The sequence below is a fragment of the Halichoeres trimaculatus genome, unplaced genomic scaffold (assembly GCF_033239565.1).
Source record: "Halichoeres trimaculatus isolate MK-OKI-2021-1 unplaced genomic scaffold, fHalTri1.1 fHalTri1_scaffold_5, whole genome shotgun sequence".
Classification (NCBI taxonomy): Eukaryota; Metazoa; Chordata; class Actinopteri; order Labriformes; family Labridae; genus Halichoeres; species Halichoeres trimaculatus.
In genome coordinates this window covers 22,336,715-22,362,849 of record NW_027437183.1, presented here as the reverse complement: position 1 = coordinate 22,362,849, position 26,135 = coordinate 22,336,715, and the positions used below count along the sequence as shown (strand labels likewise).

At 41.8% G+C, this 26,135-nt stretch overlaps 3 protein-coding genes across 5 annotated transcripts; 1 reads left to right on the top strand and 2 right to left on the bottom strand.

Moving 5' to 3' along the window:
* The first annotated feature begins 1,475 nt into the window (after nucleotides 1–1,475).
* Nucleotides 1,476–14,611, top strand: adamts13 (ADAM metallopeptidase with thrombospondin type 1 motif, 13). The gene is made up of 29 exons (XM_074669715.1): nucleotides 1,476–1,496; nucleotides 1,784–1,847; nucleotides 1,977–2,110; nucleotides 2,385–2,468; nucleotides 2,616–2,740; nucleotides 4,212–4,358; nucleotides 5,572–5,706; nucleotides 5,911–6,061; nucleotides 6,175–6,279; nucleotides 6,377–6,528; nucleotides 6,634–6,697; nucleotides 7,105–7,231; nucleotides 7,318–7,466; nucleotides 7,571–7,691; nucleotides 8,641–8,721; nucleotides 8,809–8,990; nucleotides 9,147–9,303; nucleotides 9,769–9,898; nucleotides 9,989–10,168; nucleotides 11,129–11,327; nucleotides 11,408–11,510; nucleotides 11,594–11,723; nucleotides 11,805–11,981; nucleotides 12,061–12,265; nucleotides 12,784–13,075; nucleotides 13,154–13,297; nucleotides 13,381–13,560; nucleotides 13,964–14,139; nucleotides 14,232–14,611. The coding sequence occupies exons 1-29, from the start codon at nucleotides 1,476–1,478 to the stop codon at nucleotides 14,385–14,387; spliced, it is 4,071 nt and encodes a 1,356-aa protein (XP_074525816.1). The 3' UTR covers nucleotides 14,388–14,611.
* A 4,025-nt stretch (nucleotides 14,612–18,636) lies between these two features.
* Nucleotides 18,637–23,596, bottom strand: LOC141791105 (carnitine O-acetyltransferase-like). 3 transcript variants are annotated; one of them, XM_074671327.1, is made up of 14 exons: nucleotides 23,395–23,596; nucleotides 22,051–22,320; nucleotides 21,799–21,917; nucleotides 21,197–21,250; nucleotides 20,946–21,111; nucleotides 20,677–20,851; nucleotides 20,377–20,555; nucleotides 20,188–20,288; nucleotides 19,988–20,107; nucleotides 19,779–19,901; nucleotides 19,554–19,689; nucleotides 19,405–19,467; nucleotides 19,178–19,315; nucleotides 18,637–19,080 (listed from the first exon to the last, which is right to left on the bottom strand). In XM_074671327.1, the coding sequence occupies exons 1-14, from the start codon at nucleotides 23,419–23,421 to the stop codon at nucleotides 18,865–18,867; spliced, it is 1,887 nt and encodes a 628-aa protein (XP_074527428.1). In that variant the 5' UTR covers nucleotides 23,422–23,596; the 3' UTR covers nucleotides 18,637–18,864. The 3 variants fall into 3 exon arrangements, with proteins under 3 accessions (XP_074527428.1, XP_074527429.1, XP_074527430.1); XM_074671328.1 differs by lacking the exon at nucleotides 23,395–23,596 and adding an exon at nucleotides 23,266–23,284; XM_074671329.1 differs by lacking the exon at nucleotides 23,395–23,596 and adding an exon at nucleotides 22,879–22,897.
* A 367-nt stretch (nucleotides 23,597–23,963) lies between these two features.
* Nucleotides 23,964–25,389, bottom strand: LOC141790739 (immediate early response gene 5-like protein). The gene has a single exon (XM_074670806.1). It carries the CDS (start codon nucleotides 25,209–25,211, stop codon nucleotides 24,333–24,335), a length of 879 nt encoding a protein of 292 aa, XP_074526907.1. The 5' UTR covers nucleotides 25,212–25,389; the 3' UTR covers nucleotides 23,964–24,332.
* Nucleotides 25,390–26,135: the final 746 nt, after the last annotated feature.

Here is a 26,135-nt window from a genome sequence, read left to right as displayed (position 1 = left end):
AGAGTGAAAGCGACTGTAAGGAAAAGGATAACAGAAATGTGACTGCATCTATCCAATAGAGAAAGACCAATCATTGTTTTTCCGTAAACAACTTCCTCCTCCTTCAATAACTGCATCCAAACAACATTTTCCTGAGGCATCATCTGTTGTGCCCACTTGAGTATCCCATATGTCTCCATATCTATAATTCAAACCATCATAAATATACAATCCTCCCCTGCTATGACCAGACATGTAGATCCAACAACACTTATCACAGTCTGTTGTGCTCGTTAAATCCAGCAGGGCATTGAGGTTTTAGTGAGGCAGAGATGCTGGGTAATGCCTGTGACACCCTGCTGTTAATTCAGGCTGAAAACAGCAAGATATCTGTCAGGCTAATAGTTAAACGGGGCCTTAAATTATGGTTTTATGGAGATAAACTGTAACCTCTATGGTGAGAAAGGGGGTGGAGAGGAGGTTAAAGACAAGAACGAGGGTGGTCAAACTCTTTGCAGGAAAAACAACACTTCAGAGCTGATCTAAGGTGGATTAATGTTTATTTTTCGTTTATGTAGCAAAGGAGCATAAAACAGCACAACATAGCCAGATGAAGTAGAACATTATCAGTAGAGTCTGTTTTTTCTTCAATAATGGAAAAATAATTAAATATTTTGTAGATTTAGCAAAAACTTATTTTTCTAAAGTAGCAAAAGGAGACACTACAACCATGGCCCTGAGATTAAAAGTGTATCAATTATAACCTTAATGTTTTATTTTATTGTTTCCACTGTGAAGCTTTTGAATTCCAACCAGGCAATTTAGCCTTTAATATGATTTTATGATCCTTTTGTATAAAGGAGATGTCATTTTGTTGCTCTCTTGTGGAGCTGTGTGTGCTTCCTTTCCACTCTGGCTTCTGTTATTGCCTTTACACAGGATCACGCCTGCCCTCTAATGGCTAGAGCTAGTAACAGCACATTTTTATGGGAAATAAGATTCATTCAGAATTTACAGAAGCTGTGAAAGGTCTACATTTCACTCAAAATGCTATCCAAATATGGGTGTTTTTTTTTGCAATATTTAGCATCAAGCTACCTGCACTGGTGCAATCTTATTATCAAAATATTTTTTTTTAAGTACTGAGGGTCTTATTTGATTTTGATTGGGTAATGAGAGGGGAAAAAAAGATTTAAAAAAATAAATGTCTGTGAGTAAAAAACCCAACCAATGAGAACTGTCCTTTTGGTCCCAAACTTTGGGGGAGAAAAAGCAAACGACGCATGTTCTCCATTAACTTTACCCAACTGTTTACACAAACACTTGTTACTCATACCCTCTCTGCTGGGCTCAGTCCTGCTTCAGAACAGGAGGATCACATATTGCACTGGCGTTGAAGCGGAGCAGGTGGACACACACAGGAAGAGAGGAGAGGAAACATGGTTTTTATGACTCTACTTTGTCTGCTCCTACTGCGGCCTGGATCTGCCGCTCTAATGACTTCTCCATTGGACGAGGTAGGTGGAAAAGCTGTGGGGAGAGCAGGAGAGCTGTGGTTAGTGATTCCACTGCTTCTGTAAAGTACATTGAACCCTTCAACTTTAAACTGCTTATCATCCTGTTAGAAAACCCACAACCTACACGGAGACACAACCAAGTTCTACTGAATTTACGTGGAAATTATTTTGAATTAAAGCTCTTAAATAGTTTTGTATTTTCACACAGTATGAGTTCACTTGCACAAGTTAAAAACTGCTGTTTCCCAAATGACGTGTGTGGTGTTGTTGTCTGTGTCCTCCCAAAGCTTCATCACTCCTCCAGTCCAAGAGACATAGTTTTTGCTTCTGGTTCTTCTCCTGACACTTCAGGTATGCCCAAACAAAAGAATAAAAGTATTCACTGGAACCAGCTTTATTGGCTATGTGTGCTGTGATCAAGCTAACGCACAGAATTAACCACGCCTCTGTTTAATATTTAAATATTCCTTATGTTTGCAGAGATTTCACGGCTGCGTCGATCAGCTCTGATGCCTGATATCACACACCTGGAACTGCTGGTGGTGGTCGGGCCTGACGTCCAGCAGGTCCACAAGCAAGACACAGAACGATACATCCTCACCAACCTAAACATTGTGAGTCTGATCATAAATACTGTAAAATAAAGGTTTTCTGTACTGTCCATGACTTGTCCACTAGGCCAGTAACAAACGTAAAGGAAATAAACAGTTTTGAGCAAAATACAGGTTGAATAATGGGCTAAAAAGTGATTATATGTCCATGTCTGTGTTACATGTTGAAATGTTTACACAGCCAGATATAGAACCAGCACTGCAACATAATCGTCCCATCAGACTTGGCTCAGTCTGGAATACAGATTAACTGACTTATACTCAAATTGACATCCAGGCCTCAGAGCTGCTGAGAGACATGACCCTGGGTGCCAACATGAGGGTGCACCTGGTCCGCATGATTATCCTGACAGAGCCAGAGGTAAGAGGATCAAGTTCAAGACTTACCCACATGATATAGAGGCAGAAGAAGTGGTCAGTTATGCTGCTGTAGTACCACACCTTTAGTTCACTTTCCTTTTGATTTTATACCAGTACCTCACTTTTGTTGCTGTGGTCCCTCCTACAGCCAGAGATTCAAATGTCCACCAACATTACTTCATCGCTCAGAAGTGTGTGTGACTGGGGCAGAAGGATAAACCCCTCAAATGATACAGACCCTCTACATGCTGATCTTCTGCTATACATAACAAGGTGTGTAACTAGCTGTGGTGAAAAATATGTGTGCTCATTATTTGATGATGAAAATCCTTCTTCTCTCCCACCAATCTTTTAATGGCGAGGCAACCATCATTTTGTAAAGATCCTACAATGCCCTACGCCCCCTCTAAAACATTCCTCTCCCAGAATGCCAGCCTGCTTATGGTATCTAGAGTCCTAAAAAGTAGTATGGGAGGTAGAGCCTTCTTTTAATCAGAATCAGAACCAAAAATACTTTGTTACAGCTATTGCCATTCAAAAAGTGTTAAAAATAAATAAAGTACAAAATATAAAATATAAAAAATTACAAAATGTAAACATAAGTTTCTCATAAAAATGAATATAAGAATAGAATATAAGTATGTACATCTATACTGAGAACATATGGTATGAAAATAACAACATTAATTATGGGTTATTGTTCAGAGGTTATTATTGCATATTATTACTTCAACCAATGAGTACAGAGTAAACCTAAAGACACCCAGAGTGAGCAGTTGTACAGTCTGATGGCCACAGGCAAGAATAATTTCCTGTGGCACTCAGTGGTGCAAAAGACTCCGGTAGTTAACCAGCATGGAGTGGATGGGACACATTGTCCTAGATGACATGGACGATATCCCCCCTATGACACCTCTGTCAGAGAGTCCAGCTTTACTGCCACAACGTCCCTGGCTTTGTGGATCAGTATGTTTAGGGGTCATCAATACGGTGCCCACAGGCACCACTTAAAAACTACTTAAGGTGCCGATGAGGAATGTTTCAAAAATTGCACTGGTCACAATGAGGTTCCATCCAAAATTCTATATATTTTTCCTACCATCATTGTTGTGTAATCATGAATAATGATCATGGAATAATTAACTTTAACTTGTAAGCAGTCTCTTGACATATTATTATTACTACTACTAATATTATCCTTATTAAATGATGATCAGTAAAAAAAAAATTCAGGAAGTTTGTGTCAGACAAGTAGCCCTTCTTGCCACTCATTTCCCTGTTGGTGTCACCTACCCTCAGCCTGCTATCCCAGCACACCACAGGATAGCACTGACTACCACAGACTCGTAAAATATCCTGAGCGTAGCCCGGCAGATGTTAAAGGACCTCAGCAGCCTCAGAAAATAGGGGTGGCTCTGGACCTTCCTGAAGAGGGCGTCAGTGTTCATGGCCCAGTCCAGGTTATTGTCAATATGAACCCCAAAATACTTATAGTCCTCAACAATGTCCATACTGACCCCCTGAATGGAAACATTTTTGGGCTCTTCTCCTTTAGTATCATCTGACAGTAAGGGTCTGAGAGCCAGACATAATCTTACTTTGAAGGATAGGCTGTAGACTTTTCTAGATGATAGAGGTTGTAACTTGGGCAGGCTCAGGTCACTTCAGGTTTAGACCAAACAAAGTCTCCCTAACCAATTCATGTCATTGAACTGCTACTTTCAATCTTTATGTTTCCTCACAGATATGACCTGGCGTTGCCTGATGGGAACAAACAGGTCAGGGGTGTAACACAGCTGGGTGGGGCTTGTTCCAGTGACTGGAGTTGTGTGATCACAGAGGACACAGGCTTTGACCTGGGGATCACCATCACTCATGAAATTGGACACAGGTAAAAGAGAATCCAACACATCATTAGAAGTGAATCTACATTACCAAAGTTAATATGTTTTTATATGAGAGAGCATTTTGTATTTGAAGTTTATTTAACTTTTAGCACTGATAGTCCGTTTGAGTGCAGTAAACAAGTTTAAATGAAGTATGATCTATAGAAATGAATGTAGATAAATGCCAATAAAAAGGGCAATCATATGCTCCCCACATTAACTACCACATGATAGTTACTCTCCTGAAACATTCTGTATTTTACCATCAAAAATGTTATGATGTGCTGTAATATATGCAGCTCCCTTAAAAAACTAGGGTGAATCGCTTTGTAGATAGAGAAGTAAGAACAGACAGTTTGAACGAAGAAAATCCTTGGAGAAAAGATTCACATATTAATATGCTGCAAGTGTATCAGCTGTCCAATGGGTGGAATAGTTTAAATATCACTGCTCACTTTAAAACCCAAGTTTTATAAGTCTGTTGAGAATGCTTCATTAAAAATAAAAGAAAAATGTAGAGAAGGGCAAAAGTAATTAAAAATAAAACAGTATTTACGTATTTGAGTCCAGTGCATAATCAGATAGGAATATGCAAGATAATGATAATATTTAAAAAATTAACTTAACTCAACAAATAAACATAATTTAATGAGGCTTCTTAGTTCAGGTTTAGTGCTACTGTAACTTGGGCAGTCTTTTAATTGGGAAATATGAAATTCAAACTCTAATATTTGATTTCAGGCAGGCATGCAATAAAACAGGTAAGTAGAATTAACTATCTAATAAAAGTTGTAGTTGTCATCTTCAGATCAAGTTTTATATAAATGAAGCATTTTGCTTGAACTACATTTACTTTTTTTTCTCATTTAGCACAAAAAGTAATGTACCTTTCTTAGAGAGCACTGATAAATTGTAATAAAAAAAATCAAAGACCCATAAAAGATATTCATTTGCAGCAGTTTAATGCAGCAGGGTTAATAGAGTATAATGAATCAGACTAAGAACTGAGAGCAGTAACAACAGACCATTTAATGAAGCAAACCCTTGGAGGAGAGGTCCTCAAATTTAATTGTAGTAAGTGTATCTGCTGCACATAGAGATTACTCTACTCAGAAAGTTTAAATATCACAACTCTATAAAAGTCTACTTTTAAAACTGTATTCATACAGCTTTGTAATGTGGCATCAAAGAGTTCATCTTGTTTTTGGATTCACCTAGCTTAGGAATCAACCACGATGGAGTGGGAAACACCTGCAGCAGGAGCGGCTTCATGATGGCCTCAGATGGAGGTTACAACAGTGTGGATCTGACCTGGTCACCCTGCAGCAGACAGCAGCTGTTCACTTTCTTCAGGTGGGCTCACCTGTGCATGGCAGCTGTGCACAACAAAGCTTCTCATTCATCAACCAGGCTGGACTCTCCTGAAAGACCTTTTCATCCACAAGTCATATCATAACGGTTCATTCCAGTTAATTAAGTGTGGGGTTTGCATGTGAGGTACTGATCTGCTGCTCTCTGGGTTAGATAATGAGAGGTCTCATGTGTTTATGTTTCCAGGGAAGGAAAAGCCGAGTGTGTTAAGGACCTGCCTGAACTGGGTGGCTCTCTGCAGGACTGGAAACCTGGACTTTATTATGGAGTGGATGACCAGTGTCGTATAGCTTTTGGAAACACTGCAAGGGCCTGCTCTTTTACCAACCCAGACCTGGTGAGTCACCTGTAATATCAGTCTGTGTCCACTAGGTGGTGCATGGTTGCCAAAACAAACAGTATGCCCACATCTCCAGTCATGTTTACAAAATTACTCTCCCTTTTCATCAGCCAGCTTGTCGTGCCCTGTCTTGTCACACCAACCCTGATGATGACAGCTCCTGCAAACGCCTCCTGGTCCCGCTGCTGGATGGGACTGAGTGTGCACCGAATCAGGTACATGCTGCACTCTGATCAGAAAGTCATTTTGTTACAATTATTTTCCCAGAATTGCCTATGCATGTTTTCCATGATGTGAATTTCCTGTGTGTAGTGGTGTCTGAGGGGGCGTTGTGTGTCCTTGGATGAGCTCAGCTCCTCTGTGTTGGTGCACGGCTCCTGGTCCAGCTGGTCGGAGTTCACCTCTTGCTCTCGGACATGTGGTGGAGGGGTCACTCATCGTACACGCAAGTGCAATAACCCAAGGTTTTTACTTTAATTTACATGTGTATGTTGAAGAGAAACATGCACAACTCATTAACAGCCTGATTAAAATGCTGCCTTGTGACACTTTCATGTGTAATGTGACAGACCTGCTTTTGGAGGGAATGACTGTGAGGGCCCTGATATTGAGGCTGAACTTTGTCTCCAGCAGGTAAGCTCTTGCTTGTTATGTTTACAGTAGGTCTCCATATAGTCTGTCAGTGCTGTTTACCCAGTGGATCATTGTACTTGGAATTATCCCACTTTTACACGATCTAAGTGAATAATAAGCAGCCTGGGCTTTGCTCGGAAGCCTCTGAAAAAAAACAGAAGGATTAAAGGCACGGCCCAGGGACTCAGTGGCACTGAAGTCATTTAAAAGTTGGACCATGAGCTAAGGGCAAAGAGAACTACTCTCAAAATCAATTTTAGATAAAGGGTAATGTCCTGCCCTGCATGCTGCTGTGGAGGATTGGGGATGAAGCTTCAGGCCTGACTGTGATGGATCCAGATGCCATCATCAAGCCTGAAAACTTTAAGAAAATAAAACTGTTTTACTCTTTGAATATGTTTTTGCAGCCTTGTGAACGCAACCAGCTGGATTTCATGGCAGAACAGTGTTCCCAGACAGACTCCCACCCTCTTTACCTGCAACCAAACATTGCCTCCTTTTACACCTGGATCCCTGCTGTTGGCTTCGCTACAGGTACGCCTGGAGAAAACCCTTAATTCTGCACTACTGCAGCGACAGAGCACTGACTTCTGGTGATTAATGCTTCTTCCCATCACCAGGGGACGAGCAGTGCAGGTACATGTGCCAGTCTGACAGAGAGGACTTCATAGTGAGCCGAGGGTCTCAGTCTGTGGACGGGACTCGCTGTGAGTTCGATAGCTCTCCTCCGTTTGGCTCCACGGCTGCTTGTCTGAGAGGGAAATGTCAGGTAGAGATGATGACAAAGAGTTTGCATGCAAGAAAACAGCATCCCAATGCTCATACACGCTCTGTTTTTAACACTGTTTGAATATAACTGTTGTCTCCACTCAGCTATTTGGCTGTGATGGTGTGATGCATTCTGGGAAAGTGAGAGATGTGTGTGGAGTGTGTGGCGGAGATGGATCATCCTGCACTTTGACCTCCGCCTCCTACACTGGTGGTCAAGCCAGAGGTGACAGATAACATATCATCATTGGACATTTTGATAACCTTTTTACCCATTGTAGTTTCTTGACATATTTAAAGTGGATGTGAAGTAATTCTAAGTGGCCTTGAAAAAGTCTGAGATTATCAGTGCCAAGATTATTCCTAAATGCCACGTTTTAGCTTCCTGATTGGGTCGAGCAAAGTTGACAACACCACGCCGGCCGGACAAAGTCTTGTAGTCTCTGTTGAAAACGATTTCTGTGATTAATTGAGTAGTGATAGTGGATACTGGAGCCTAACTGTCAAACAGAAAAAGGACAGACGAGCAGGAGAAACCTAAACAGCACAGGCTAAAGGCTAAAACACGAGCTAAACTGTTTGTGATAATGTTTATTCCAACCCACATGTAGCAGTTATTTTGCAGTGGTCTGTTCAAACTTGAGAGTCTATCAATAAAATGAAGAGTGAGGTTACGTTAGCTCTGCTTGGTAGATGTGTAGCAGGACAAAGCTAACAAGGATTTACTAATATTACATGTTACAGACATGTCTTAGAGCACTTGGCTGCAGTAGCACAACATATAGCCAGCTACTAAACTACGGTACAGAGTTTGCTTGTTGTCACATTTCAAACAACAGCGCTACATAGCTGTTGATAAATACCTTACCTTGTCGTGTTGTATCCAGTAAAAAGTTGTCTTGAACAAAGAATTTATTTTCAGATCTGATCTCCATTTATTTCCAAAACAAACACACGCCTGGTTAACAGTCACATCTTTACGACAGTGTGCGTGAAACTTAGGACCAAGAGATGGTGATGCAGACCAATTAAAACAGGTCCTCCTCACAGCATCTCTAAATGGCATTAAACAAAGAACTAACAGCCAAAGCTGAGATAATACATTTCTCACGATGGTAAAGGCTCTAATCTATTTTTTTTTTTTTGATTTATAAAATTCCATACTTTCTTTTCAGAGTACACCACCTTCCTTACCCTGCCAGTGAACGCCACACAGGTTCATATTGTCAACATGGCCCCACTCTTCACACACATGGGTCAGTGTTATCACCTGTGTTTTCATCACCACTGATCACTTCAATCAGGACTGAACTTGGTGTTGTCTTTAAAATTTGTATTCACAGCTGTAACAGTTGGGGGTGACTACATTGTGTCAGGGATGGGCAGCATGGCACTAAATATGACCCATCCCTCCCCACTGGATGATAACCGTCTGGAGTACCGCCTCCACCTGACCTCTGACCTTTTGCCTGAGATGGAGGAGCTGCTGCTGCCCGGGCCGCTGCAGGAGGAGATGAATGTTCAGGTCAGGCAAGGGACAGGTTTACAAAATGATTTTATGTCAGATTCAAGAGGTAGACTATGAAACACTAGCTCTGCAGACGGCTTTTTAAGAAGACACGCACAAGTCATCAGGATGGAATATATTGTTGCATAAACAGACATTTGTTTTCTTTTTCAGGTTTACCGCAAATATGGAAAAGAATATGGAGACAAAACAAATCCAGATATTAGCTACCAGTACTACACACTTATCACAAAGAGTCACCTGACGGACAACACACCTAAGGGCAAATGGGCCTTAATCATGACGCCCTGCTCAGTCTCCTGTGGACCAGGTGAGCAGCTGATGATCATATGAGATATTTATATGATGTATTAAATTGTTACGAATTCAAAAAATGATTGCTTTTTACTGTTTTGGCTTTCATGTTTCATAGAAAAGGACTTTTATGAGGTGTATCAATATGATCTTTTGGAAAACTGTGCAATATCTTAATTATAGGGGTTTTTTTTCGTAATGACATAGAACTGAATGAATCAGATCAACCCACGCAATGTTCTGCTCAGATGCTGTGAATAGCAAATTACATAAGATTTTCACTGAATGAACAAAGGATTTCTTACAAAAAGTACAAACATGAAAAGCATGTCATGTTTAATCTGGATCTAAGGTTAATCTGGACTTCTATTGAAATGTGAAAGGATTTAGAAATTAATTATCATTAAATGCAGAGGCAGTGGATTATTATGCCAGAGTAATTATACCAAAGCTTTTGTTTCCATACGTTTACTTTCTAAAGGGGTGCAGAAGCATGTGTACGTCTGTGTGGGTGAAGACACAAACAACCATTTGGAGGAGCAGAACTGTGAAAGTGCTCCTCCACCCACACCGCCTCACACAGCCTGTCAGCTCTCAGCCTGTCCCCCCAGGTGAGGTTCACACTGTTCTCTCCCAGTGGACTGACATGCACATGCAGCTCAGCTCAACTGGGTGCACATGAATAATTCACTGTCTTACAGGTGGGAAACTGGGATGTTTGGACCCTGCAGCGCCTCCTGTGGTGGAGGAGAGCGAGTGCGTCCTGTGAGATGTGTTCAGAGAAACGGAGCTGATGCGGTGAAGGTTCCTGATTTTGAATGTGGGACAGATGATGTTCCAAATGCTGTTGAAAAATGTAACCTGCCTCACTGCCCAGCCAGGTGAAAACATCACTACACTCTTATTTATAGACATGCCTCTGACTCACGTACAGTACCTAAATCAATCTGCACAGACTAATTACTGGGATAGTTATTATACACATCAGTGTTATATGCTGACTAGACGTCTCAGACACCAAGACTTGTCAGGCAATAGTGCTGTTTTTTCTCTCTTATATCACTTTTTGTTACTCCTTATACTTCTGTTATACAAGCTGCACTGAATTTCTATGCAGAGATTACTTTAAATTAGGAATGGGTATCTTTCACATTCAGAACGATACAATACCGATACCCTGTTCTTGGCAGTCAGTATTGGTACTCAATGGTACCAATTTCCAGTACTTTTTTGTGTAAATATGTGGAAATAAATATTTATTTGTTTAAAAATAAAATCTCAAAGTTTTTCAATGTAACATATTTATTTCTCAACATATAAACTTGCAGTGCTGTGTTCATGTCCACCATGGAAAACTGCCTACTCTTCCACTCCCTCACAGTCACAAGGATGCGTTTAGGTAGCAAATTTACGTGATAGACAGAATTTGGTTGGTACCTGTTTAAGTGCCCAATTCGGTGCCCATCCCTGCTTTAAATATTCTATTCAAACCTAGGAAAAGACCCTCCCTGCAGTAGTCCATTTTAAAAACATGACTGTAGTCTTGAATTTTACAGTTTTAACTGTAAATATAAAGACTAGTTATATTCAAATACAGTTCAAGACTAAGCGCACTCTGCATTTCTCTGCATATTGTTCATGACTTCATATACTGGTTATAGTTTTATGATGTTTCAGTATCTTTTAAAATACTTTTTCTATTAAATGTCTCAAAAATAAAAGGCATTCAGTGAAGGATCCTCTGCATGGATAACATAATAATCTGTGACAACAGAAAGCTGAAGTGTTTTCCTTCTCTAATAATAGCTTTTATGCGACTTCTCTTTCATGTGTCCTTACAGATGGCATGTGTCAGAGCCAGGCGAGTGTTCAGCAGTGTGTGGGCCAGGAGAAGCAAATCGCCTTGTGTCATGTGTGCGTCCAGAAGAAGGCCAGGATGTTGAAGTGGATCAAAGCTTTTGTTCAAAGGAGATCAAACCATTTGATTCTGTGCCCTGTGTGGTGGATGTTTGTCCCATTGGGTGGGAATCCACAGGACAGGTTAAGAGGACTTAACTGACTGACCTCTTGCTTGTTTTTAACACAGTAAATCTGGTCTAAGCAAAGCTTTTGTTGTCCAGGTTCAGCCTGTGCTGAAGTCTGGTTTGATGCCTCGGTCCAGACAGATTCCTGTGTACGTATGGAGTCCTGTGGTCAGCCAGTGCTCAAAATCCTGTGACAACGGTAAGTAGGAAATAAACTGACCACCACCAAGAAACAGCATCATCTCTGCAGATAAGGTCAACCAAAGCCTGATGCTTATGTAGGAACCCTGCAGGTGTGGTTTTCCTGTGTGGAGCATCAGACCAGACTGGGGGTGCCGGACTTTAACTGTGACACTTCTTCCAAACCTCCTCCTTATTCTGAGGCATGCAGTACATCACCCTGCCCTCCAATGTGAGACAACAAAAATGCACAAAATTGGGTATTCATTTTTTCTTTTGATGCTGTAAGTCTCATATCCTCTATGGCAACCAGGTGGCGCTCTCAGCAAGGAGTCTGCAGTGTGTCGTGTGGAGGAGGGGTGGCTAACAGAGTGCTGTACTGTGCTGTAGAAACAGAGGGAGAGGAGGTGTTGGTGGAGGATTCAGAGTGCAGTGACTTTCCCAAACCTGCAGCAGTGGTTTCATGTAACACACACAGCTGCCCAGCAAGGTAAAACACACACATTCCTACGAGTGAAATCTATTTTTGCAAAGCGAGAATGGTCTGAATTCCTCTGTCATTTGTCCAGGTGGAAGGTATTCAGCACCTCACCCTGCTCCGTGTCTTGTGATCTGGGTGTAGCTCAGAGGACCGTGTCATGTGTCCAGTTCCTCCAGGGAAAAGAGAGTGTAGTCCCGGAGGAAAAGTGCCATGCAGCTGTCAAACCAGCCGTCACGGTGCCCTGCCTGGTGCAGGTCTGCACCTTTAGGTGGGAGGTGAAACCGTGGAGCCAGGTACATTTCACTGAAGACAAATGAACTGCAATAAGATGAGATTAGATTCAGGATGAAACCATTAGGTGATTGCTCATTAAGTCTAATGACAGAAAATGAATGAATATCTATTATTACATTTTCAAGATGAAAGCTAAATCATCCGCTGCTGTCAGGCTCTCATAAGTAAGGATGCTGTGGGACATAGTGTCATTATAAACTTTGAAGAGTGTGTTTTAGACTAGTGGTTAGTTGATAGCAATTTTAAAACTGAGAAATTTATTGTAGCATATTTGTTTTTTTTTCATCATAAATTTTAGAAGATGAAGTTAATGAATGATAAAGCTAATCCAAGCATTGTCAGGGAAAGGAAAGGGTTAAACATTTTGAAAATAATAAAGGTTGTAATGGCTTTCCATTTTTAAGTTTCTGGGGTCTGAAGATCTTTTTTTTATCATCATATGGAAATAACTTATAACCACATGCTTATAAGAGATAAATCACTATAACAACTATCCTTATTATGCATTGTTCTCCAGTGTTCAGTACCCTGTGGTTATGGGATCCAGTCTAGAGCTGTGTCCTGCATGGGCCCCTCAAACCCTGAACCCATCAGCCCTCTGTTCTGTATGCACATGCCTAAACCCATCACTATCCAAGGCTGCTTTGTAGACAGCTGTGGAGACATGTCTCCCACCTCAGATGTCACCACTGCAGGCCAAACTGAGAGAAAGGCTAACGAATCAGAGGAGGGGAGACTTCCTCTAAGTCCAACAGAGACTATCCCCATCCTGCAGACCACTGCAACACCCACCCCAACTCTGAGGCGAAGTAAGTGCTTGTTGACTCGGGCAACTTCCTCAGAGACTGAGCTGAGAGACTGTCAATACAGCGTCTTTTGTTTCACAGGTGCATGTGGGCAGCTGCTCCTGGAAGAATCAGGCACAGTGGACTTGAGAAATGTAAGCCGCCGCTGCACTGTCTCCATAGGCCGACCCCTGGATGAGATCATTCACATTAAAGTGGAATCTGGTTCCTTAAATTGCAGGAGAAGTAAGATTCAGCAAAAACACAAAGAATGAAAGTGTCACAGCCCTTGCTGTTTCAAAAACCATTTTATCTTTCTGTTTCTACAGAGGAGAATGTTGCATTTTTTGACCGCCTAGCATTTGTGAAGAAGTGTGAGCAGATAGTAGGCAGTGAAATGACCACCAGAACCAACGTTCTGCTTGTACGTCAAAGTACGCTCACTCCTGAGAGCGGAGTCGTGTTCACGTACACGTCGCAGAAAAGCACAAAGAAGAGTCACCATCAGGGTAAGAGTGAATGAAGTCGCTGCTCTTCGTGTCAGGAATCAGCGTGGGTTTAAATAATGTGAGCTCATTGTCTGAGTGTTGCAACACAAAGGTTTCAACTGAATCCAGAGAGATGTGTGCAATGTTGCTAACACTTGCACTGTCTAATGCAATCCAATACAAGAAACTTGCAATTAAATGAGGGATGCTGAAAGATTTAAAGCTTTTTGTGTTCTTTTCTTTTTGAGATGGTTTGGATTTTAACATTTCAACTGTCTAGAAATACCCACACTAAAACTTACCATGTTGTGCTTCATTAATGTGAATTAATATAACCCCTCCTGTCTTGCAGATGCTGTTGAGGGTAAGGTTGTTTCCAATGTTTGACCCCATGCACTTAATCTTTACTGTCTGTGCTGCACAGATTGTGACATTCAACTCTTTTCCCCGAGCGGTATCTTTGAGAACCCTACAACCTCCAGCACGAACCACACCTGTCGGGTCCTCATCAACGCCCCTCCCACAGTGAAGATCAGGATCCAAGCCCTGCATATAGCATTAGTATTCGACTCCAGCAACTCCCAGTCTACATTCATCATGGTGCGAACAAACTGCTCTGATACACTGCACACATTGGAGGGAGGGAAGAGCTTGAGTGTGTTAACTTGTGCCCTGTTTTGTGTTGTGTTCAGATCCGAGACATGGATATGCTGAAGACAAATGTGTTTAAAGGCCAGCAGCTGTTTCACTGGCACTCCTCTGGAAACATGGCTGAGATTGAGTTTCATGGAGACTACCTGCATTCTGAACAGAGCTTCAGAGCTGAATACTCTTTTGTGTATCTGTGATACCTACTATTAACTGTGTTAAAAAGGATTCACATTCCTATTTCACATTTCTTTACCTTTGCAGTTGTTCAGTTTTTGCTTATGCCTTTTACTTATTCCCATTTTGGTTTCAATAAGCTCATTACTTTAATCTGAAGCAAATAAGAAACAAATGTAAGCACTCAAAATCTTTAAATCAAACAGGACAGAATCCTTTTGAGGACTGGACATGGAAATGGCACTGTATGAACAAAGAAATAAATACTTTTAACATTACAATCAGCATATCACCTTCTTTTCAAGTGTATATATGATACAATATATTAAATTAAAGCTGCAAGCAGCATTAGACGGGTCCTCGGGCTCCTGCCGGTTTTCCCTCCAATGTGTCCATCAAAATAAGACGAACATTTCGGCGTTGGTTTCATCTCTCTACGACATTCCTAGCCCCAGTTAGGGCTCTTTTGGTGTGCATAGGGTGAAAGTGAGCCTAATGGCTCTGAGAGAATATTATGGGATGTCTGGGAGTCAGTTGATACCATGGCAACGTATCCTCTGCTGTGCTGAATGACATCACCAGCCACATCCGTGGAGTTCTAATTAGCGTGACAGAACCCCAAACAGAGTGGAGACTGAGAGTTTATCAGGCATGTAATGTAAAGAAGTCCTCACAGAGTCCACAATTTTATCCCAATCTGTGTCAAAAATATCATATTTGATAGAAGAGCTTGTCAGGAATCCATTTTTGGCATTTTTAAAGCTGTACGAGTTATACTTTTTTGTCTAGAAGCCCAAATGCGTCACAAAAACGCTGTAAAAGCGCTGGAAAAGTGCTAGAAATGGATTTTTTACTTTAGAGAAATGGCCGAACTACTTGTCCTGTAGGTCACAATGTTGGCTTAATCTGTGTAAAAATATCATATGGTTGTAGGGAATTTTGTCAGGAATCCAACCATGTAATTTTTAAAGCTCTATGACTTTTAGTTTTTTGTCTAGAGGCCCAAATGTGGCACTAGTAGAATGTGTGTTTTGACCTGAAATCTTTTCTCCTCATCTGCTAACATGGAGAAATCCTAAATCGGCCAAAAGCGGTCGGCGGCTTTGAGGGCTCGCCATTCGAAAACCGGGCCAGAAACAACAACTTCCTTCACAACTTTTGGAGAGCAGGGTCTAGTCTGTCATGTGATGGTATTTTCAAGCATGTGCCATTTTTGGTTTCAGAGGAGAAAATTTTTGCAGAAAGGGAAAAAATGCAGAAAACTCTTATTTTGAAAGGCAAAATAGCCGGCTTCCTGTTGGAGATAGGTCCAGGGTAGCAGCGTATGATTTTTGTGTCTCATTGAGCTGAAAATTTTGGTGTTGGTTTCATCTCTCTACGACATTCCAAGTGGCGGCTAGGGCCGTTTTTGTGTGTTTTTGTGTTTTTTTTTTTTAGGTTTTTTGGTTCTCTAGAGAGTATTATGGGATGTCAGGGGTCATGTTTGGTATTTTCTCGAATTTTTTGGCGATCCTGATGTGCGTGCCGATTTTGGTGAGTTTTCGAGCATGTTTAGGGGGTCAAATTAGCGTTCATTGACGGTGTGGAATAATAAGAAAAAATTAAAGCTGCAAGCAGCGTTAGACGGGTCCTCGGGGCTCATGCCGGTTTTGCCCTACTATCATGCTGTTGGCCCCACTGTGTCCAACAGAATAAGACGAACATTTTGGTGGTGGTTTCATCTCTCTAGGACATTCCTAGCCCCAGTGAGGGCTATTTTGCTGTGCATAGGTGGAAGTGAGCCTAATGGCTCTGAGAGAATATTATGGGATGTCAGGGAGTCAGTTGATACCATGGCAACGTATCCTCTGCTATGCTGAAGAGAAATAGCCAACTTTCTGTCTGGGAAAGGTCAGGGTGTCAGCAAATAATTTGTTCGTCTTAATGAGATGAACATTTTGATGTTGGTTTGATCTCTCTAGGACATTCCTACTGGCTGCTATGGCTGTTTTAATGTTGTAGATGTGGACAGAGAGCATATTATGGGATGTTTGGTATTATATTGAAGAGTTTGATGCTTGAAATGTGTGTGCCAATTTTGGTGAGTTTTTGAGCATGTTCAGGGGGTCTAATAAGCACTTTAATGGAGGAGAGAGTCATTGTTGCCTCTGCTGAGTCATGTGACCAGCTGTGTGGAACCCCTAATCAGTGTGTGACATCATCACAGAAGTGCAGGAGGATGAGATTCCCCAAAGGACAAACTTCTCATCCTGTAGGCCAGAATGTTGACCTAATCTGTGTAAAAATATGATTTTCTTGAAGAGCGTTTTGTGAGGAATCCAACCATGTCATTTTTAAAGCTGTGCGACTTTTACTTTTTTGTCTAGAGGCCCAACTGCTTCACTGAAGCTCCTCTCCCATCTGTTAACATTGCGTGGTCGGCGACTTTGAGGGTTCGCCATTCGAAAACCGGGCCCGAAACAACGAATTCCCCCACAACTTTTGTAGAACAGGGTCTGGTCTGTCATGTGAGCCAATTTTCATGCCGGTACCATTTTTGGTTATTGACAAGTTAATGTTTGTAGAGAGGCTTAAATTTCAGAAAACTCTTATTTTGGCGGGCAAATTACCGGCTTCCTGTGCGAGATAGGCGAAAAAAGACCACCCACAAAGTTGTGCGTCTCAATGAGACGAACGTTTTGGTGTTGGTTTCATGTCTCTCGGACATTCCTGGCCCGAGCTAGAGCCATTTTTGTGTGGTTTTGAGTGGATTTTCATGGTTTTATGGCTCTAGATGGATTATTATGGGATGTCGGGTTTTATTTTTTTTATTTTATCAAATTTTTTGGATGTCACAATGTGCGTGCCAAATTTGGTGAGTTTTTGAGCATGTTTAGGGGGTCAAATTAGAGGAAACGCGTAGGAGGGAATAATAATAAAGAAACGCAGCAGGAACATTAAAGCTGCAAGCAGCGTTAGACGGGTCCTCGGGCTCCTGCCGGTTTTCCCTCCAATGTGTCCAACAAAATGAGACGAACATTTTGGCGTTTGTTTCATCTCTCTACTACATTCCGAGCCCCTGTTAGGGCGGTTTTGCTGTGCCTAGGTGGAAGTGAGCCTTGTGGCTCTGAGAGAATATTATGGGATGTCAGGGAGTCAGTTGATACCATGGCAACATATCCTCTGCTAAGCTGAGTGACATCACCAGCTGGATGCTTGGAATTCTAATTAGCGTGACACTAGTGTGATCAGAGTGAAGAGGTGGAGTTTATCAGCCATCTAATGTAAAGAAATCCTCACAGAGTCAACAATTTTACCCCAATCTGTGTCAAAAATATCATGTTGATAGGAATTTTTGTCAGGAATCCATTTTTGGCATTTTAAAAGCTGTACGAGTTTTACTTTTTTCTCTAGAAGCACAAATGCGTCACAAGACAGATGGAAGAGTGCTGGAAATGGATTTTTTATTTATGAGAAACGTCCAAACTACTTGTCCTGTAGGTCACAATGTTGGCTTAATCTGTGTAAAAATATCATATGGTTGTAGACAATTTTGTCAGGAATCCAACCATGTAATTTTTAAAGCTCTATGACTTGTAGTTTTTTGTCTAGAGGCCCAAATGCGACACTAGTAGAATGTGTGTTTTGAGCTGAAATCCGGCCTCCTCATCTGCTAACATGGAGAAATCCTAAATCGGCCAAAAGCGGTTGGCAACTTTGAGGGCTCACCATTCAAAAACCGGGCCAGAAACAACAACTTCCTTCACAACTTTTGGAGAGCAGGGTCTAGTCTGTCATGTGATGGTAGTCTCAAACCTGTACCATTTTTGGTTTCAGAGGAGAAAATTTTTGCAGAAAGGGTTAAAAAAATTTTTTTTTAATTTTGTGAGGCAAATAGCCGGCTTCCTGTTGGAGATAGGTCCAGGGTAGCAGCGTATGATTTTTGCGTCTCGATGACACGAGCATTTTGGTGTTGGTTTCATCTCTCTACGACATTCCTAGCCCGAGCTAGGGCTCTTAGCGTGTGCCTAGGTGGCGCTATTGAGCTTATTATGGGATGTAGGGGGTCATGTTTGGTATCAAATTGCAATTTCACGCGATCCTGATGTGTGTGCCAATTTTGGTGAGTTTTTGAGCATGTTTAGGGGGTCAAATTAGCGTTCATTGACGGGGCGGAATAATAAGAAAAAAAAAGAAACGGACGAAATACAATAGTGCCCTCGGCCTTCGGCCGAGGGCACCTTCTAGCTCTTGCTAGAAGGTGCCCTGGCTCAGGCCGAGGACCCTAAATATAGAATTTCCCTCACAGAGAATTGCCTCTCCTCTCAAAGGCAGTGCATTGTCAAACATCGTATTTCCCAAAACATTGTGATACCCGCTTTTCCCATCAACTCCAGCACATTCAGTACTTTGTGTGTCGACGTCAGCCTGGCACTCTGCCAGTGACTCCGGCACCAGTTCAACTGCAGCTCACACACAGCCCAGTGGGACACGACCATCATGCCAGGCTCCTGCGTGGGATCACTGCTTGGCTGTAGCTGTGTCTTCTAGCAGAGCTCTCAAGTCCAACAGAGCATCCTCCACAGCCTGGGCAAACTTGGCAGCATGCGTCTCCTCACAGCTGTTGAAGGCTGTGATGGCGATGTTGATGTGCTCATCCATGGGATTGTAACACACTCCGTAGCCATCTGGCACCATCGGACCAAAGCACATCACACAGTCTGTCTTAGAGCCAACCTGGACACAGAGATGAGGGCAAACAGAGACAAACATGACCACAAATGTCATGCGCTCAGGAGTGAAAGGCTGTTGGTTGTCTTATGTTTAAAACTACCTGACTGGTGGAGAGGTTGTAATGCTGAGCCACTGCATAAGAGGTGTCCATGAATATCTCAGGCATGGAGGTCAGGTCCTCAATACTCTTCATCTTCAGGCCGAGGAGGTGTCTGTCTACAGCTTGGCCATGAATTGCCTGAAACACAAACACTCAACGTGAAACTCTGAGACAAACCATAAAGTGTGAGACAAATCCATGATTCACTGTGAATTTATACTTCTCACATTGTATGTGTTCTCCTTATGTTTCTCAACAGCTCTCTGCAACAGCTCCAGCCTCTCTGTGTTCTGGTGAAAATATTAACAGTTCAGTAAGACAGCTTGCAAGCAAAGAAGTGTACATTTGTTGTGAAAATGTATGTAGTTTACACCACCTTTTTAGCTGGGTCTTGCATTGACTGGACGAATTTGGTGGACTCTGCAGTAGTTACACGGATTCCATCTGTTCGACCATATTTGAACATTCGTAACGATGCACTCTCATATGTAGAGCAGCAAATATCGTACATCCTAAAACAGAAAACAGGATACACTATAAGAACTAAACAGTTTATTTCAATGACCAACACGTTTGTTTTGTTTTAGGGGATCTTGCTTACCTAAAGTAGGCAAGTTGAAAAGCCATCTGCACAAAGGCATCTGGGCTCAGTTTATGTTGCTTTGGCACATTTTTCCCAAAATGAGAAAACATCAACACCTTAACATCTAGGTCGTGCACCATTCTGAAGGAACAAATGAGACCAGAGTCAAACAAAAACGTCTGACAGAGATGAGATCATCACCATGACTAGAACTGCATGTTACATACATGTTCATGTTCTGCTTGGCTTTCTCAATGTCTCTCTTGATTTCAGGTGTTATGTTGAAACGTAGCTTCTCAGGCATGGCCAGAGGCACCATGGGGGAACGAACCATTTCAGTTTTACGCCTGTTGATAAAACACACTTTGTCTATTTAAAATGCTCTGAAAACCTGGACAATGCTTGTTTGAAAATGAAAAGCACTTACATATAATTAACGACATAATCAATGAGGAACACGATGGGTGGACCCTCAGCAGGGGCGTGTTCGTACACCAACCCACATGTACCATCTTCACCGACAATGAACTGTGGAGAATTTACAAGTACAATCAAATTCTGAACAAAAGTGCGACTGTTGTTCAAAATGCAGAGTCATTTCTTTCTGAACACTGACCTGTAATGTTTTGTCAAACCAGCGGTTGCCACTGTTCCAGCGAGCTCCTCCTCCGTGCAGCATCTGAGCAGCCACACGGCTCTGATACAACTCATCTGACACACGTGGCATCGGGGCATCTAAACACACTGTAAATATGCTCTTCTGGATGGCACGGACTGACTCCTTATTTGTTTTATCTAAAAAAAAGTAAAATAAAAACAACATCTAAGATCAAACTTTCCCTGAACATAACCCCTCTAAAATGATCAATATCACTTCTGTAAACTCAACTCTACTTTTTGACTCTTCTTTGCTCACCCTTAATCAGGTTGTTATAAGCTTTGCCCCAGGTGTTGCGATGCTGAGATGTAAGGATGCCAACAGGCTCTTTGTTGGTCTGCAGAGAGGAGTTCCAGATCTTCTCTAACTGCATGTACAGCTGGTCAACTGTCAGTGGGGTGCCATCGCTGTTGTAAACATCTAAAACAAAGAACTGGGAGGAAAACCAGATGCAAATGATTGTTCCATCACAATTTTCATTCTGCTGAAGTCAGACTGACAGAGATCATTTGTGTCATGTAGAGTACCTGGAAGTTGTGGACCACAGTGATATGAGTGGGAGGTGTCATCCCGATGGTGTAATTCATGACAGTGTCCCTCTTTGGACCAGGGATTCGACAAGACGACAGGATCTGGTAATACTGATCCATACACAGCGGCTGCCCAACCAGGTACTCCACTGGTAGGGTCTCACTGTAACACAGCAGCTCATATTACCTTTTTTAAGCTTTTTAAACCCTATCATGATGATCATGAGCTCTGTGGACCTGAAACTTACGCGTCGATCATTTTTTTAAACTCCAAAACTCCTGCGATGAGTTTAGCAGCAAACCTGCAAAAACAAAGGCATCGTTTTTTTTGTGACAATTTTACTGTTTATTTTGTGTGAGTGTTTTAAAGTGACTGTGAAAGTATTTTTCACATTTCTATGACAGTAGTGCACCTAAAAATAGATATGTTCCAAGTTATCTCACTGTGCAATCCAGCTGTACAACTAAAACTGTGTCACTGTTTTCTGAGTTTTTCCTGAGTTCGCTGCATATCCCATGGGTCATAGTAGCCAGAAACAGCTGAGCAATGTTGTGAGCAGCCGCAGGGCTTTAAATAGACAGCATGTGGAGAGAAGCCGGCACAAAGGTCGGCTTGAGACTCCCGCTTCAAAGTTTATCCTGCACCTCAGCAGTGTAAATATTATTGAAAGGTTTTTTGTGTAATTCAGGAAATAACTCATGGGTGTGCTTATATTAAGTGAATTTTTTTTTCCTGATGAAAGAAACTGAAGAGACTTTAGAGTACAGTTAGTGCTGTCTTCTCTTTTTCTAATACCAACAGATGTCTTAAACAATTGGACAGCTTTAACAGTAAACCTTGGTTGCTCACCTCATCTGTCCTTGTCGATCTTGGAAGTGCATGCGAGGGAGGACAACCCCAGGACTTGTGTAGACTGCCACTGGCATACGAGACTCTAAATAGGCTGTCTGCATCCACCATTCTGACAGCTACATAAACAAAACAGTAGTCAGAGAAAATAATGCAAAATGCTTCTGTGTACTTTTCCCTAACTTCTGCTTATTGTGCACATCTTCACCCATATTGATGTCTATCATAGTAAGCAGACACTCAGATATCTACCCAGTTGTCTGTCTTGCGTGCCCGTCGCTCCAGGCCTCTCTGCAGCCTCTCCCCAACCCCGCCCTTGATGAACTCCTCCACCAGCTGCCGGGTGTGCTCCAGCTCCTCCTCACTAACAATGGGCCCAAGAGCAGCCAGGTAGCGCTCAAATGTCTGCTTCAGGGGTGGCACAGGTAGCTTTGGTAAACCTTCCTGGTGCACCAGGGACCTCTCTGGAATCTGGGTCACCGGTCTGACCAGGCGAGAAGGCCGCACCATGCCAGGCCGCAGCTGAAACACATGCAGCATATATGGAGCACTCAAAAACTACCACAACATTAGTCAGACTACATATGAACAACTGGGAGATACTGCTGCACAAATCTGGGTTTGAAATGCTTCAAATAATTAACTTTAAATCATGAAAGACTTAATGACTCATGTTAGAATAAGGTAGGGTTTTATGAGCAACACGTCTTCATTTACAAAGTCACACACTTTGCAGTAAGGTGACTCGGTCTATGACACCCGACACCAAAACAACAAAGCACATCACTCATACTGCATGTTTGGACTAACTGGTGGTGGCTCCGCCCGCTTATAAATAGAAGGGTGACAGTTAAACCTTTGAAATTGTAGCTAAAACAAACACACATGAAATACGTATGTCTTCATGTATGTGAATGTCGGTAATCGACAAACGCCCTTCGTGATATTATGAAAAAAAAAAGAAACAAAATATAGATTAGAATTTAGATTAATAGGCTACATTAAAGTAAATACTCCATGATTTATCATAAACAATTTAAATAAAGCTTCAACCCGAGTAAACGTTATGTAATCACCTACATAACAATCATAGTATCAAATTTTGTTAGCCAAAATACACAACTTCCGGTAAGTATTTTCAAATTAAAACAATGCTATCACTGATACTATAACGGTCTTAGTTTAAAATGTCGCACTATATGCAGCAGCAAAGATTATTAAACAATTTGTTATACAAGAAATTCATTGTATGAAAAACAACCCCACTGTTTCCTCCGTAGCTTTTATTGCTGCATGCGTGTTTAGCCAACGTTATGCTAACAGCTATGCTAGGCTAACGTAACTCAAAATGCCACAACAGGAAGCCGCTAAAAATGCTATGTACTCACATAAAACCCCAACACACCATGCGAAAACACTGTGATGGCTTGCGTATAGCCGAGAAACGCATGTTATAATTTGACCTACTATGATGACATTGTTGCTGTCCTGTGCACACCCCACCCCCTGAACCCAGTCCAGGTACAACCAAACATTACGTTATCGTGTCCATTACTACGCATTTAAAATGCATGCGAGCTGAAAACAGAGACTCACCGCGGCTCTGACAAAAACAGCAAACATCTTGTCCCACAGACGCGCTTAGGTATTTGACTGTCCCGGGAATATAGATGGGAAACCCTCGGGCAGTCATGTCTCAAGGACAACCATACTGTCTATTCTCAGGCACCCGCCCCCCTCGGACCACCGAGGAAACACAAGTGAGTGCTCTACTCTAAAACTCCTGCTTTTCTTAACGAAGTTTGGTGCATGCGTGCCTCCCCTTTCATAACATGCAACACCCAGACTTACATCACTTATTTCCTGCTTCATTTCATCAACACATTTTTTTATACAAAATATTAATACTCCAGAAAGCAAAAGTAAAATGTTTAAGATTTAATCATCAGCTATATAATTTGGAGAATATCCCATAGTGCTGGTTAGATTTCCATAATATGCACAATGTTATGCTTACATAACAAGTGTAAAGCAAACTATTTTTCCACGATTTGAAATGCAATGTGAAGCCGATACATCAGCTTTAAATAATGTGAGTTTTATTGATTTATAAAAACAGACCCTGACATAAATTATACATTTTACAGGGTGATGTTCTGCGTTGATCTGATGCAGGGGGCTGTACAGATCTTTATACGCCACATGGTGGAGCTCTTCCAACATCTTTCAAGAGAAGCAGCGACAACTCGTTTCTTCAGGAAATACAAACCAAAGACAGAGCATAACCCCGATACTAAAATATTCATATAAAAAATAGGTTTAAATCAAATGTAAAATTAAATATCGTAGTGAGAGAAAATATTTCAGTATGACACTAGAAACGTTGATGTGCAAAAGTTACCCGGAAATGCAATGATCGCTGTATATTTCACATTTCAACAGAATTTTAAATAACAGAGAGAGGCTTGCAGTCGTGTCATAGTTTATTTAAAGGCAACAAAATAAAACGGTACAAAGAAAAACAACAATTCAAATCAGAATGCTTCAATTGCTCTGGTCCAGCCGCTGCCTGATAACAGTGTATGTTTTAAACAAATAGTTTGAGCGGCGAATATTTGCTCAAGGTCCGTCTGCTGCCAACTCACAAACTCAGATAGTCCACCTGAGCCCAACACTGAGATCAGGTTGGAGATGTTTGTGCTGTCCAACTGGTCCGAGTCTGAATGTGAATCATCATCAGTTCTCATCCGTTTGCACGGCAGTAGCCCAAAGTCCGGCAAGTAAAACTCTGGATCAACAATATGATAACTTGTGTCCATCTTTCGCTTTTTACTGTAGCACTGCGCGCCCTGCGGCTGTTTTGTCTGCGCGCAACAGTCTGAGTGGAAGTATCCATTCGTGACAGTAGTCACTACATGCGTGTCCAAGTCCAGGACAGTCTTTTGGTTAGCTTGTGCGTTTAGGACAGGTACGTCCCACGAGGATTTGTCCGCACAACTCCAACAGGCTTCCGAAACCATCAGTTCAGAGTCACTTGCTGGAACCATTGCGCAGGCAGATGCGTCTTGGTGCGCCACCTCTGCAGGCTGGCCGATGGGCTGGTGCGCTCCGCAGTGCCAAGTGTCCGACTCTACCCCAGTAAAGTTGCAGTAGAAGTCATCAGCCAACTCCGTTAAGCTCCCTGTCAATTCAAGATAGTCGTGCCGTTCTCGGACTGCAACTACGTCCTCATAGTGATGTGTCCTCTGCGTTTGCGATAAGTTCTTGCTCATATAAAACTGTCTGGCGTTTCTCAGTACGTACGTTACCAGTAAGTTCTTGTGGAGCTTGATGCCTCCTCTCTGCGTCCTGGAGCTTTGGATTTTCCTCAAAGAAATGGAGATCAGATTCTGTGCGTCAAATGCACACTCCATCCTCAACTGGGCCGCCCGTTCTTTGCTCTCAGTCTCTCAAAACGATAGTTTCACTCAGCAGAGAAACATTTATGTCTGCTGTTGAGATTCCTACTTCATTCGGGTAGACTGTGTCCATAGCGCTCCATGTCTTCCCAGTAAGGGCATGGATTTGCAACTCTCATCTTTCCTTGCCACGCCCTCACGTACACATTGTCCAATGGGAGGGAGGCGGTGCTTCTGTTATACGCAAATATCACTACTAGCCTCATTCAGAATGCACGTAGGAGCTGGCATGCTGCATTTCACTAAATGTGTTCTGAGCTTTTTAAACCTCTGTGCGGAAAAAAAAATCCAAATTACTGTCCGTGTAGAAAAGTAGAATAGATCAAAATAGAAGGGAAGGAGTGGACTAGAATGGAAAGCAGTGGAGAGTAAAAAGCAGGGATTAGAATAAAATGTTCTAAAGAAGAACAAAATGAGACAGAAGAGAAGAGGACAGAACATCACAGAACAGCAGAACAGACACAAGATAGATAGATAATGCAAGGTAAAACAAATAAAGTGTTTGTATGTATATATGCACAGACACAAAGTAGAATAAGGTAAGAGAAAAGTTGCAATTACCTGCAATCACAAACCATCTGTTTTTTTTTTTTTTTGTTTTTTTGTTTTTTTTTTGGTTTCTTTCTTTCTTTCTCTTTTTTTTTTTGAAGAAAAATGAAAAATACTTTGAAATCAATCATTACTTTGACAAACAACAACAGCAACAAGGTTTTTGGACACTAAAGAATTGTTGGCAAAAACATGACAATTAAGTGAACACAGAGAATATAAAGAAGCTAAATGTGTTAAGAATACGGGTGGATAAACATAATCCAACAAAAAAGAATGGATTAGAATAGAATAACCACAAACAAAGGTAAATAAAAAACTATAGGGTAA